At 51.6% G+C, this 14929-nt stretch overlaps 1 protein-coding gene across 1 annotated transcript in view; it reads right to left on the bottom strand.

The window, feature by feature from the left end:
* The window catches only part of TSPAN14 (tetraspanin 14), a 35189-nt gene that overhangs the window by 14567 nt on the left and 5693 nt on the right, over positions 1-14929 (bottom strand). The window contains exon 2 of the mRNA XM_039240536.1: positions 12574-12674. Coding sequence (XP_039096467.1) covers positions 12574-12654 — 81 coding nt within the window. The 5' untranslated portion in view covers positions 12655-12674. The remainder of the gene's footprint in view (positions 1-12573; positions 12675-14929) is intronic.

Below are 14929 nucleotides of genomic sequence, written 5' to 3' on the forward strand. Positions count from 1 at the left end.
TCGTATCCCAAGAACTTGGAGAAGGACTTGGCTCTTTTAGGTACAGACTGGGCACAAGTGAGGGAGTCACCAGGGCTCCAGGACCAGTGCCGTTCTTGCCCATGGTCTCCAGCCCTCCTCCAAGAAGTGCTCCCAGGTCTCATTCCCTCCAAATGTACTCAGAGCAAATGAGGGTCAAGCCAAAGCCCAGCCTGGCCCAAGTCCATGATCAATCCCTTCGGAGGCATTAGGATCCGGACAGGGCCTGGAGGCTTGTCCTTCCCTGCGCCCCTGCCTAACCACTTTCCATGACAGCCTACCTACTACCTGGCCCCACGGGGGACAGTGAGAGGATCCTGCCCTGGAAGAGCCCGGGCTGAGACGCTGCCGGCTCCCTTGCCCTGAGGCTCAGGTTCCCTTCTCTCACAATGACCAGTCGCTAAGAAAAGGGCTCATGGTTTGTTCCACTCTGTTTTAAAGAAAGAACTAAAGTTAACTTGCACCAGAAAGACAGGAACCGGCGGGGCGGTGGGGTCACGTGTTAGATCACAGGCTCCGTGAACACAGGCCCCAGGCAGGAACTCTGGGGGCCAAAAGTCATTCTAGAGACGAGGAGACTGAGGAAGGACCAGACAGGGGAAGTGGCCTGTCTGGGAGCTCACCTGACAGCCCCGTGAAAGAGCCGGGCCAGGACACTTGCCAGCTTCACCCAGCTTCCAACGGGGCCTCTTCCCTGGGTCTCGCTGGGGCAGACGGCCCGTGGGGCAGGGCTGCTGTCCCCGGCTGCCAACCATCTGGGGGGACAGTTCAGCTGGGCGCTTTCCAGACTACGAGTACCCTTCTTTGTCTCTCTTTTATGACCCGATCAAATTCCCTCCCGAAGGATGGGGCCTAATTCCTGCTAAGCCCAAAGGGAGGCCGGCCTCGGACCATGAGGTATACACACCGCTGCGGTCGTCATGCCGAGTAGGACCGCTCTTTCCTGTGTTACACGCTTCATACACTTAAAGGGCCCCTTCCACACCGCATAGCACTCGGACAATTACCCCCATTTTTCAAACAGGAAAGCTCAGAGGCAGAGCGATTCGGTTCTTTGCCCAAAGACACACAGCTGGCTGGCGGCAGAGTCAGAACCGAACCTGGGCGTCTCTGACGCTCCTGCCAACACGTTATCCCCCCGCCCACAGGGTGGCCACCCAGGCCAGAAGGGGCAAGCAGCAGCCGAGCCCTCCACCTGGACACAGGGGCCCGAGGGCACGGGAGTTCCGCGGAAGGGGCTCTGGGCTGTGCGACGCGGAAGCCAACCACCTGTCTCCTCAAGGAGTGAGGATCATTCTATGCCCCAACTAGAGCGGGTGGCCAGGGAGCAGGGCCTCTCTGGGCGTCGCTGTAAATACTCCTGACCTCTCCACCCTAGGCAAAGGGCCCACCTACGGAAGAAGGGGAGGGGACCTCTTGGAGCACTCAGGCGGGAAGCCATCCAGAATCCACTCACAACGTGAGCAAGCCCAGGGCACCTCACGCACGCACGTTCAAGTGACAGTGTAGGTGTAGACAGCTGGCCAGGCCCTGCTGGACAGGAGGAGGGTTCCGACACCAAGAAACTCAAAAGCAGCCACTGATCACCCACAACTGAGTGGCCTCAGCCTCTCGCAAGACTGCATTTCGCTGTGTGTCGACATACTTGGGCAACTCTTGCGGGTCCCAGAGGCCTCTGTGCAGTGAGCTCCAGGCCAACCACCAGAACCAGGCTCTGCCCTACTTGGCTTCTGGTTCTCGCAAATCCTCTGGCTGTCAAAGGCTGACATTCACAGGGACGCCTGTGGGAGTCCCAGAGAAAAATCCAGAAGGAAAGCCGAGAGGGAGCCAGACTTGAAGAAGACCAGACCTGTGCTCAACAAATGGCACAGGTCAGCTGGTCCCAGTTTTAGTCTCCACTCTGCAACTTCCGGGAGACAAAGACTTCACGCCAAGCCCAGGAGCTCCTCTGTGCCAGTGACTTCCTCTGCAAAATGGGGATGACCCCTCCTGGGTCACAGGAGGGTTCTAAGGGCCACCCATGACGTGCTTACCCCAGGATGTACAGCCAATCCAACTGAGCCTGGCCCTCCTGTGGGGGAAGGGAGCAGAGCAGAGGCATTGAGGGGCCTTCCAGATGCCACCAGCATTTGCCAGACTGAAGACTCTCTCTCTGTGCCCAACCCCCAATAACTCCCAGCTCAAGACTCTGTCCTGAGACAAAGTCCTCCTTTCCAGAGGCATCTGTTTTATTGGGTCTCAGGAGACAACGGTGAATTAAGAGTTTAGGGAAACAGGATCTCTGGAGGCTTTAAATTTGAAGCAATATAAGAATGATGGAAAGAAAAAGGGACAGAGAGTGGAAGAAGCTATAAGAGAATTTAAGCTCTGTTTCTAATTCACCCTGTGGCTTTGAGCAAGCCATCCCTCTCATGGACCTCAGTTTGCCCATCTGTAAAACTGAGGAGTTGGGAGACCGATAGTCTCCAAAAGCCCGTACACCTCCCGCTGCCTAAGCTTTGCCATCACAGATCATGCCGGATGGACACCCCATGGTGGTTCAGGTGCTTTCCAGAACAGGAGATTCTGATTATAGAACTGGTGAGTTCTGAGAAAGCCAGAGATGCTTGCAGTTACTTGAGATGTTAACGATACAAGTTATTTGCCAGAAAGAACGCCAGAGGGCACACGCACTAGACCCAACCTCACCCTGGAAGCCCAGACTGCTGAGGGTGAGTCTCAGGATTATCTGTGGGGTTAGGAAGCCTCACCCCGTCAAGACTGTGGCCACTCTGAACCCTCAGCAGTGCAGGGATGCCACTTCCAAGTAGTCCCACGTTCAGAGAGGCTAAACTAAGCCACTTCTCAGCGGGAGCCTGGAAGGTCTAGGAGCCGGAAGGGATGCTGGTGGCCAGCTTTCTCATTATGGAGGGAAACAGGGCCAGGCAGGAGTGCCTCGTGCAGGGTCACACAGCTATCACACACCAGCTTTTCCTCCTGCCGGAAGGGCGGTTCTGAAAATAAGAAGCATGTGTGCCCTTCCCAGCACAGCCAGTAAACACATGCTAGGGGCCCCGGTGAGGAGAAGTAAGGACTACCCAGAGGACTCTGGGGGCAGTTTCCACAGATGTCTCTGAGTTTCCTGATAACAGACAGCCCTCCCCCACCAAGCCCCGCCCAGGAATCAGACTGTGTTCCTTTGAAAGGAACCCCAAGCCAGCCTCTGCCTCACCTTCTCCCAAGGCTCTGCTGTTGCTGGCACAGCTCAGTGATTAACAGTGGACAGAAAACCAAAATAGGCCAGCAGATGACATTTCTGCAAAGGGCCAGAGAGTAAATATCTTAAGCTTTGTGCTGGATGATCTCTGTTTTCAACTACTCAGCTCTGCTTTTATAGCAAGAAAGCAGCCATAGATAATACGTAAATGAATGGGCAGGGCTGTGTTCCAATCAAGTTGTATGTGCAAAAACAGGCAGGGAGCCAGGCTTGCAAAGCTGTCGTCTGCCAAGTCCCGCACTCAACTATCACACTAGAACCATCTGGACCGCAGAACGAAAGGCAGGATTTCCTTTTGCTCAGCCACACCAACCCCAGGGCATCCCTATAATTCGTGTCTCCAACCTGGTATTGTTTTGTATTACCTGCACAGGTCATAGCAGCCTACAACTGTAAAAAAAAAAAAAATTCCAAATGATACAGTCCCACAGTGGAATATTATACAACAGTGAGAACCAATGATCTACAACTACATACAATGGCATGAATGAATCTCACACACAATATTGAACAAAAAAATGCCAGATTCCGAAGATACTACACTGTTAAGGCAGTGTTACGGCTTGAATGTTTACATCTCCCCAAATTCCAATGCTGATGCCCTAATTCCCAACGTGATGGTATTTGGAGGTGGGCCTTTGGGAGGTAATTAGGGTTAAATGAGGTAATGAGGATGGGGCAGCCATGATTAGTATCCTTATAAGAGGAAGAGAGAACAGAGCTCTCTCTGCCCTGTAGACACAGCAAGAAGGCGGCCATCTGGAAGCCAGTGAGAGACTATCCCCAGAACCCAACCAGGCTGAACTCAGACTTCCAGCCTCTAGAAATGTGAGACATTAAACTTCTGTCATTTAAGTCAGCACATCTATGGTATTTTGTTATGGCAGCCTGAGCTGACCAAACAGCGGATTGCTTAAGTGGAAAAATTGCATCTAGCATCTAATCAAAAGCTACTAGACAGGGATGCCTGGCTGGCCCAGTCAGTAGAGCGTGCTACTCTTGATCTCTGTGTTGTGAGTTCAAGTCCCACGTTGGGTGTAGAGTCTACTTTAAGGAAAAAAAAAAAAAAAAGGTACCAGATGGGCAAGAAAGGAAAATAAATGTGATCTCTAACAAGGACAAATATTCAGTAACTAGAAAAAGCCACAAACATGACAGAGAAGATGTAATTAGCTAAGAATTTAAAACAGATATTGTAGGAGCATCTAGGTGGCTCAGTCAGTTAAAGGTCCAACTTGTGATTTCAGCTTAGGTCATGATCTCATGGTTCCTAGGTTCAAGCCCTGTGTCCAGCTGCAGGCTGGTGGTGCAGAGCCTGTTTGGGATTCTCTCTCTCCCTCTCTCTCTGCCCCTCACCCACTCATTCTCTCTTGCTCTCTCTCAAAGTAAATAAATAAAACCTTTTTAAAAATCTTTAATAATTTTTTTAAATAACACAGATATTGTACATACTGTCAGGAAACATAAACATAATGAGGAAAAGAAACAGAAGACAGAAAATCCAAATGGAACCATTAGAAATAGAAAATATAACACTGGACATCAAGAATTCACTGGATAGCAATAACAATTAGATACTATGGAAAAAAAGATGAGTCAACTTGAAGACAAAGCAATAGGAATTATTCAAACCTGGGGCACCTGGGTGGCTCAGTCGGTTAAGCCTCCGACTTTGGCTCAGGTCACGATCTCACAGTTCATGAGCCAGAGCCCTGGGCTCTGTGATGACAGCTCAGAGCCCAGAGCCTGCTTCAGATTCTGTGTCTCTGGCTCTCTCTGCCCCTCCCCCAATTGCGCTCTCTCTCTCAAAAATAAACACTTAAAAAAAATTTTAGGGGTGCCTAGGTGGCTCAGTCAGTTAAGTGTCCAACTTCAGCTCACGTCATTATCTTGTGGTTCATGGGTTTGAGCCCCACATCGGGCTCTGTGCTGACAGCTCAGAGCCTGGAGCCTGCTTCAGCTTCTGTGTTTCCCCCTCTCTCTGCCCTCCCCTGCTCACACTCTCTCTCTCAAAAATAACTAAACATTAAACAAAATTTTTTAACAAAAAATAATTTAATAAAATAATTTTTTAAATCTTTAAAGACATCAATGAAACTAAAAACAGAAGAGCAACGGAGAAACATGACCTAAACTAAAAGCAGTCAGGTGAGAGAGTCCGTTCTAAGAATGACAGACAGCAGACGGACGGTTGTGTGAGGAAGGGGAACGAGGGAATGGCAGCAGAGGAGCACAGGGAAGTGTCTGAAGTGCTAGAAAGGTTTTCTGTCTCCACTGGGGAGATGGTGGTTATGTGGAGTATACAGCCATCAACTCATGCGACTGTACTTGAAGTGAGTAAATATTAATCTATTGAATCTACAGCTCAACAGAGGTGATATTTTAAAAAGTGTTTCTGGAAAAGAAGAAGAAGGTACAACCAAGGTAGGAGGGCAGCCCTGCACACAAGACAGAGCAGTTCTACATGCCACCAGCTACCCAGATTGGATACTACCCAGTGAGCACGCAGGGATCGCATGCGCTGGGCGACGACCGCAGAGCCCCATGAACAGCCCTTCCTCCGAAATCCCTGCTGTGGTCCCAGCCTCCCACGCGCTCAAGTGAGATCAGGAGCCGAGCCCTACCCGGAGTAAGCATCGGGGTGTTCTGGTGGAATCTCAGATTAAGCAATCTTGCCCTCTGACTCGGTAAGTGCAAATGTAGGAAAAAAAACACTCACAGACCCCATGTGCCAAGAGATAAGGCAGTCTATTTCCTATGAACTGGAGCAGCCCTTTCTAGAGAAGCAGTTTTGCCTGAATAAATATGTCAGTCAGGTCAAAACAGCGTACACACCTTCTGACCCATTTAATCTCACTCCTGGGAATCTATCCCAGCAAATAATTTCCCTACCCTGCCCAAAGGGAGGAATCTGTATTACACCCAACTAATCACTGCATCCTTATCTAGGATAGTAAAATAAAAATTGGAAACAACCGAAATGTCCAATATGGGAATTTCCAAAACTACAATCAGGAGGACTCTGCGGCGACCCAGAATGTTCTAGGCTGGGGAATGCTGATGTGAAAACACAGACCTCATGACTTCAAGGGTGCTCTCACAAAGATGGGAGACCACGGGTGACTGCAGACAGAAGGAGCCTGAGGAGGGAACTCGGTAAGGCAAGGGTGCCTTGGGTATGCTTCTAGAATTCCCATGCAATTACAAGTTTGTTAAATAACACGTTAAGAGAAACAGGGTACCACTTCTCATCAGTGACAGCAAAAATACACTGCACATTATTAAAACACTAGACTTTCCTTTTTTTAATTGTTTATTTTTCAAAGAGAGAGAGTACAAGTGGAGAAGGGCAGAGACACAGAGAGAGAGAAAGAGAGAGAGAGAGAGAGAGAGAGAGAGAGAGAGAGCGCCAAGCAGGTTCCACACTGTCGGCAGAGACCGATATGGGATCCGAACCCACAAACTATGAGATCATGACCCGAGCCAAGTCGGACGCTTACCCAACTGAGCCACCCAGGCGCCCCTGGACTTCCCCCTTTTTGATGGCACTTAATCACCCAGAGATAGAAGCAGAGAAACCACACTGAGACCGGGGGTCAGGCCTTGGCGTCTGGTGTTACACGGACAGAGTTCAACTCAAATAAGGGCGATTCTCCATCAGTCAGAGTGATCTAGAAACATTAGCTCATGCAGGATGTGGGGAGTCTGCTATCAAAGGAGGAGCACAGTCAAGTCCAGACACAGAGAAGACAACCCTCCCCCACAAAGATGCCAGGGGCAGGGGGAGGGCGCTGACAGTTCAGTCCTTCCCCAGCAGACTCGCTTCGCCTCTCAGGCAGGGTGACCGCACAGCCTGGTTTCCCTGGGACGGTCCTGGGAGGCATCCGTTCTTCCGGGAGTACTCTTACTAAGCTCTCTCTCACTCTTAGAAGGTTCCAACTCGAGCCATAAATTACATTTTCACCCTACTCACGGGAGGCCTTTGTCACTTTGAAGGAAGGCACCTGAAGCCACGCTGGTCACAGAGTGCAGATGCCCACGGCTCTCCTGTCACATAGAAACGGGCTGCCCGTTGGGCTCGGAAACCAATCCCCGCCCTTCACAAGCAGGGAGGCTGCGGCCCAGACCTGCCTGAGTCTCCAGGGTGGCCAGTGGCAAAGGGCTCTCCAGTCCACGTAACACAGGCTTGTTGTCCGCACCCCAGGGGGCCTCGGTTCTCCACTTTTAATCCGCCTCTGAAACAGATCCAGGCAAGGGCTTTACCTGAACCTCTGCAGACTGAACTCGATGCCACGGTGGGAAGCCATCCTGGGGCCGCAGACATCAGCTGCATCGTTCCCTCCAGAGGATTCACTCGGCAAAACCAAGAGAGCTCGGATTCTTTTTGGAACCAGGTGGGGTGAGAACAAAGGAAAGGGCTCTAGCCGGTGCTGCCTGCAGAGTATCCCTGTCCCAGCCGCCCCTCCCCGGCAGGGCAGAGGAGACTGCTCTGTAATCTGAAATGTGGGAACGTGCACACAACATGAAAGGTAAACGCCGTAACCATTTGCGAGAGCACGGCTCAGTGGCACTCAGTACACAGCATTGTGCACTGTGCTCTGCCTCCGTCTTGCGAAACTGGTGCTCTGTACCTACTGGACATGAACGCCCCACACTCCCTTCCCCGGCCCCTGGCCACCGCCATTCTACTTTCCGTCCCGATGCCTCTGACTGCAAGGTCCTGCACGTAAGTTGACTCACACAGTACTTGTCCTTTTGTGACGGGCTTATTTCATTTGGCATAATGTCCTCAAACTCACCCATATTGTAGCATGCGTCAGAATTTCCTTCCTTTTTAAGGCTGGAAAAGATTCCATCGCACACACTGAGCACACTTTGTTGATGTATTCATCTGTCGGTAGATGCTCGGGTTGCTTACGTCTTTCGGCTGCTGTGAAGAATGTGGCTTGGAACACAGGTGGACAAGCATCTCTCTGAGACTCTGCTTTCAATTCTTTCGGGTCTACTCCGAGGGTGGAATCGTTGGATCGTACGGTACGTCTATTTTACTTTGAGGAGCCTCCATACTGTTTTCCAGAGTGGCTGTACCATTTTACATTCCCACAAACAGCCCGCAAGACTTCCAATTTCTCCACATCCTCACCGACATCCGGTGTTTTGGTGTGTGAGTGTGCGTGTGTTAGTAAGAGCCATCCTAACAGGTGGAAGTTGGTATCTCCTTGCGGTTTTCATTTGCATTTTCTTAAGTCAAAGTGATATTCTGCACTTGAAACAGGCCTCACTAATACAACCAAAGAATGACTACAATTAAAAAAAAAAAAGAAAAAAAAAAAAAAGGTAGGGGGGCACCTGACTGGCTCAGTCAGTACAGCATGAGACTCTTGATCTCGGGGTCATGAGTGAGAGCCCCATATTGGGCATGGAGCCCTTTAAAAATAATACAGGGGCACCTGGGTGGCTCAGTCAGTTAAGCATCCGACTTCAGCTCAGGTCATGATCTCATGGTTAATGTGTTCGAGCCCCATGTCGGGCTCTGTGCTGACAGCTAGCTCAGAGCCTGGAGCCTGCTTCAGATTCTGTGTCTCCCTCTCTCTCTGACCCTCCCCTGCTCACGCGGTCTGTCTCTCTCTCTCTCAGAAATAAATTAAAAAAAAAAAAAAGTTTTAAATAATAACAATACATACATACATGCAATTTTTAAAAGATTTTTTAACATTTATTTATTTTGAGAGAGAGAGACAGCGTGAGGAGGGGAGGGGCAGAGAGAGAAGGAGACACAGAATCTGAAACAGGCTCTAGGCTCTGAGCCATCAGCACAGAGCCTGATGTGGGGCTTGAACCTGTAAGCGAGATCATGACCTGAGCCGAAGTCAGACGCTCAACTGACTGAGCCACCCAGGCACCCCACATACATTTTTTTTTTTTTTTTAAGGAGAAAGTGCTAGTGCCCTTACAATGCTGTGCTGTCTGGTGGCACTGTTTCCCAGACAGCCCTGTGAGAAGAGCCGCATAAGGCCCGGCCCATGCTCACGCTGTATACACACATCAGCTCTATCCACATTTCTCACCCCAAGCAAATATGAACGGTCCTTTGAAAAAAAATCTCAGTACCGAACTCCCAGGAGGAAGCTTTAAACCCTGCTAGAACGCTACACGGGTGTGTTAGCACACAAATAATTCTGAATGGGGTCAAGCGCCCAATAAAACCTTGTGTTCATTCCAGCATCTAGAACTGGTCAAAGATACGACAGGTTGCTTCTGCATGTCTGAATGCCTGCTGGGCCCAGGTCTGCCAGCAAAGCCGCAGTCCTGTCCTGCCCCGCTGTTTGCTGCGAATTCGTTGAAACAAAACAAATATAAAAACTCTAAGCAAAACAACCTATGCTTTGCTTCAAAATGATCGATGCTGATGGTGGGGGTGGGGGATGATATAAATTACAAAAGATTGGTTAATGAGTTGGTTAACTGTTGAGACCAGCTGATGGGAACATGGAGGGTTCCTTAGGTTGTTCGGTTTTGGTATTTGCTCTATTTAAAAAAGAATACTTCTCGAAGGACGGAAAGCTTGGCATAGGATTTATACACTTTCAGCAACCTCGGGAGGCAGGCCACAGGGCTGTGCCATCGATGCTTCACAATGACAACGCAAAGACTACTCGGCATCACTCAGTGGGGCTGAGAGTCCAGGCTGGCACCTGGGTGCCCCCTGCTGCACCCACTGTGCTCTTTCCTGAGGGCTCAGCAGCCCACTTCTCAGGCCTCACCCCACACTTATGCTCCTGTGCAGAAGACAACAGCAAATCACTGTCGGGGACCCAGCTGGGACACGTCTGGCCACCCTCTCTTTTTCCCAGCCAAGCTCTCCTGTGCCTCGTTTTCCTGGCGGTTCCTTTTCGTCCCCTCCTGTGCTGCCCCAGTGCACACTAACTGAGAAACAGACTGTCACCCACACACTCGTCAATCCGGCCGAGGGCCGATAACGCTGCAGCGCCCTTTGATCAAGCAGACTCACTATAACTTTGGATTGGTGAACTCCCCTACTCGAATCTGGGGCTGCCAAGGGGTTACCGGGCAAGCTGGTAAAGCTTCCCAAAAGCAAAGAATCCGTTCTGGAAAGAATGTGAGGAAACGGGGCATTAGTGGGCCCGCGGCCACAGCAGCAGCGAGTTTCGCTCTAACAGAAAAATGCAGGACGACCTCCTGGCCAAGGCGCCAGAAGTAGCAAGCACAGCCTGGGGGAGGGAGAGAGCAACACTGACAGCTGGGCGGGCAATTGTCCCAAGTGTCAGACTGCCTGCCTGCCATGTGGCCCTCCACCACACACCTGGCCCATGGGCGGGGCGGGGCCTCCAGGCGGGGCGGGGCCAGGAGCACTACAAGTGCAGGAAGCCACATTAGAAGCCCAAAGAGCCACAGCGAATGTCCTGTATTGCCTTATTTCAAGGAAAATGACGAAGTTGCTGGCGACAGGCTTTCAGAGCACAGAAAAAGGTGTGGGGTAAACGGCCAAGCCACTGAATCCTACCCTGTTTCTCCAGGACAAAAAATTAAAACTAAAAAAAAAAAAAAAACAAAAAACCACCAAAACTTTGAGATAAGCCATCAGGAGATGAGGCTATAATATCAAAGGTGAAAGCTGGGAAGTCTTACGTAAGTCTGCCTTGTTCTCAAGAGTCTGAGTCCAAACGGCGTGCCAAAATCCACAGGAGAGGCAAAACGCGGCATCACACCACTCGTTCTATCCCTCCCTGTCCACGTGCTCCCAGATACTGACAAGCAATGCCTGCTTAAGGTGCACGATCACAGCCCCTCACCCACCTGCACAGACCCGGTATCTGTCTCTCGCTGCACCAATCCTGCTGGTGACACACACGTGCTAGAATACCTCCCTCAAGTCCTTGACCATCTCCAGCAAGCACTCGATTTTTCTGCTCTTCTTTAAGGCAGAGCCTTCGAAAGGTCTGTCACGAGTCACAGTCTCCACTGCCTCACATCCCACCGGCTCCTTGGCCAACTCCAGGGGGGTTTCCATCTCCCAGAGCATACAGCACGTCTGGTCCAGGTCACCAACAACCCCCACTTTGTCAAAGCCAATGCCAATTTTCTGTCCTCATCCTCCATCACTCCCCTGCAGCACAGCTGACTGGTCCTCTATTCTAGAATGCAAAGTCTCCTGGCCTTCCTTCAGCACCCCCCCACCCCTCCTCTCACAGCCAACTCTGGATCCAACTCTCCTCTGCAAGGTCCCCTCTAGCATCCCAGGATTTGATCTTCACAGCCCTCCTTCTTCTCAGTCAGCACACTCTCACTCAGTGACCTCACCTAGCCTCTATCTGACGGTAGCAAAGTCTTTCATCTCTAGGATGGCCACAGACCTAGGAAACAAACATCTCCATGTGGCTAAGAGACCATTCTCACACTTCTGTCCCCAAATTCTATCTCAGAACATGGGACCACCCCGTCCCTTCACTCTGCAGAATCACTCCAAACTCAGATCCAACTTAGAAGCTAAGAGTTACTAAAAGGAGAAAATAATCCCAGCTATTTCCTGAGCACTGTAAGGTCCTACATACCCTGGTTCCTTCATGTCTCTGTCCTCACTCGTGTCCCCTCTCCCCTGTACTCAATGAGCCCCAACCACAAGGCCCAAGATCCTTGCCCCTGCCAAGTGCATTCCTGCCTCAGGGCCTTTGCAAAGGCTGCCCTTCCTGCCTATGGCTCTCTTACCAGACCACCACCGGCTGCTTCTTCACTGTACTCTGGTCTCAGCCCTTAAGTCACCTCCCCAGAATGCCCTTCCCCAAACCATCCCAGCCAAAGAGCTCCTCCCTACTCTGATGCTCAGTAGGCTCCTGCCATTACTGGTCACATGCAAGCGCCACAAGGAACAGGGCTTTACTGCCTTTGTCCACTCCTGCCTCCCAGAGCCTAGAACAAGGCCTGGCCCATAGTCAAAAGTGCACTAAGTGCCCTGCTACTGAGGTCTCACCACGAACATTCCCAGGCAGGCAAGTGGGAAGACAGACATGCATGTGGGCCAGAGCTTCGAACGCTCGTAACCCTCCGAGGCTCGGGTAGGGGCCCATTAACCTCGTTTTCAATCACCTCGGCATTCCCTGTCACTATACTTAACAATCTATGTTGTAATGGACTTGTCGCTGGTTCTGCCAGGGGCCAGGCTCATTAACCCTGCCCACCCTCTCCTGCACGGCCTCACGGGGGGCCTGGCAAATCAACACCTGGTGAAGAATCATGATCTACTGAATGAAAGACTTGAGCAGCTGCTCTCGGTAACTCACCCAGAAGACGATGTTGTAGCTGAAAAGGAGGTACTTATACCAGCAGCTGACCTCGGCGTTAGAGTATCTATAATAGTGCATCTTCCGAGAGGTGGGATCTGTGGACAGACATGGGAGCGATGAGATGACAAGGTCACTTGCAATCAGTAACATCTCCCCCAAACCTACCCCCCAAGAAAGAGCAAGGGTGAGGTTCGCACGCAGTCTCCAGATATTTCCCCAGACTGTCCCCCCGTGTTCGTGCACAAATCCAGGACTCGGTTTACTCTCAAGGCCAGCTACAGACTGGGCAAAAACCACATTCCCTCAGCTCTCCAAAAGCAGCCAAAAGAATAAGGAGAGGTTTCTGAAAAAAAGGAGAAGGCCGATGTTTAATAAAGGCTTCCCTTGAATTCCAGGGCTTCGCGAACATTCCAGCTTCCCAGGATGTCTCCTCATCCTCTACTTCTCAGCAGAGGAAACAGGAGTTAGGAAGGAAGGTTGTGGGACCTGCCCAAAGGATAAGACAAAAAAACACGACAGGGCCCAGGATCTGAACCCAGGACAGCGGGGGCCACAGTCCACATCCTCTCTGCCCACCGCTACCCAGGGCCACAGTCCACATCCTCTCTGCCCACCGCTACCCAGGGCAGAGGGGCCAGGAGTAGAGAGAGTCACCAAAGAAACGAGGGACGAGGGTACTGAGAGGCACATCTGGAAAGAAGAGACGAAAGGGAGGCATGAGCTAACCGACGCCACTAAAGAAAAGTCAGGATTAAGTCTCCATATCCATTCATCTAACGTTTTCTGAGATGACCTTCCAAGCTCTGTCCTCATAGAGGTGAGGAAGGTGGAGAGAGCCCAGGAGCCTACAGCAGCTGGCATTCCCCCCATGCCCCTCTCCCCGCCCTCCCCTGCTTAACCCACCCTCCAACTCTCCCACCGCCACTGTTTTGGTCTCCAGAGGCTGTGGGTAAAAGCTCAGACTCCAGAATGTTCTGTGAAATGCACAGAGGGTGAAGTGGGGAGCACTCTTTTCTTTCTATCTGTGTTCCTCCCCCAAAGCCGCTCAGAGAAGCCTACAAAAAGGAGGGTGCCCTCAAAAGAGAAATCCGAGGACCTGGCCCGCCTTTCTGACTTTCCTTCTTGAACCCAACAGCCATCCAGGTGGGCCCCTAACTCCCCCTCCTCCACCCCTTGCTGTCAAAGCAAAGACTGAGTGCTGAGTGGTGGGGAAGGTGGGGGGTCAGGTGGGTGCCTCAAACTGACCCTGGGGCGGCAGGATCTAGGTTCACAGGGGAATGCTCACCCCCAGCTCCCCCCTCTTCACCTCCCACTTCCTGGGAAGAGGGGCAAACCATAACAGGGCCCGAGGCAAAAACAAACAAGGCTACTCCAGCAGAGAGGACACAACCCACTCACAACTGCCGGGAAGATTCCAGCTACTGCCGCCTTGCTGAGGAGCGGCTGCAGCAAACTCCCTTCCCGTGTGGCAGCCTCAGTGGCCTGGCCCCAGGGTTCGTGATGCTCTGAGAAAGTGGTGCCAAGCAGGGACATGAAAACCACAGGCCTCTGGAAATGGGTGCTGTGCTGGCTCAACCCTCCAGGCCACAGAGCAGAATCAACAGGCGCCGAAGCCTGGACACCACCGTTGGCTCACCCTCCTCCCTCTGGGAGGGATGGGCCAGGCTGGCATGTGGGGCCTCAAAAACCAGCCAGGAAGGCAACAGCGACCCAGAAACCCTCACGTCCCCACCGTCAGAACAGCACTGCCACAAAACTCCCCTCCGCGGATGAGGATGAAGGTGAACCCAGGTACCGAAGCACACTGCTGGGTCCAGGGCACACAGGAGGCCTGAACGTGACCTGGGCCACGCAGGACGGCTACAAGGAGATCACCCAGGGCTTTCAGGCCGAGACCCCTTCCTTCAGCAACACGACCCGACCCTGGACCAGCTGCTGCCCTCTCGAGGCCTCAGCATTCTCAGCTAAGACTGACCCTTAGGCTAAACACAGATCTCAGGGCTCTCTGCCCTGCAGGTTCTGGTAAGTGGGTCCGGGCTGGGGCCCAGAATCCACCTGTTTGACAATGTCTGACTTGCCTGATGGACTAAGCATCAGCCAAGGACCGCGGTCCCTCTGGGGACCCTACAAAGGCAGAAGGACCCTGCTAGCTGTAGGGACACAGGACACAGACTAGGGCTATGGTAGCGACGGCTCTCGGTAGGCAACGAACTAAAAGGGAACCGACACTCACCCATTTATGTTTCACAGATTACAAAGCCCCCAAAGCACCAGGTTTTTGTCCAACTACAGATGACTGGCTTCATGCATATAGGAGAAGAAAAAAAAAAAACACTTTTTTTAACCTAAAACT

The sequence above is a fragment of the Hyaena hyaena genome, unplaced genomic scaffold (assembly GCF_003009895.1).
Source record: "Hyaena hyaena isolate Hyena2069 unplaced genomic scaffold, ASM300989v1 scaffold_176, whole genome shotgun sequence".
NCBI classification, from domain to species: Eukaryota; Metazoa; Chordata; class Mammalia; order Carnivora; family Hyaenidae; genus Hyaena; species Hyaena hyaena.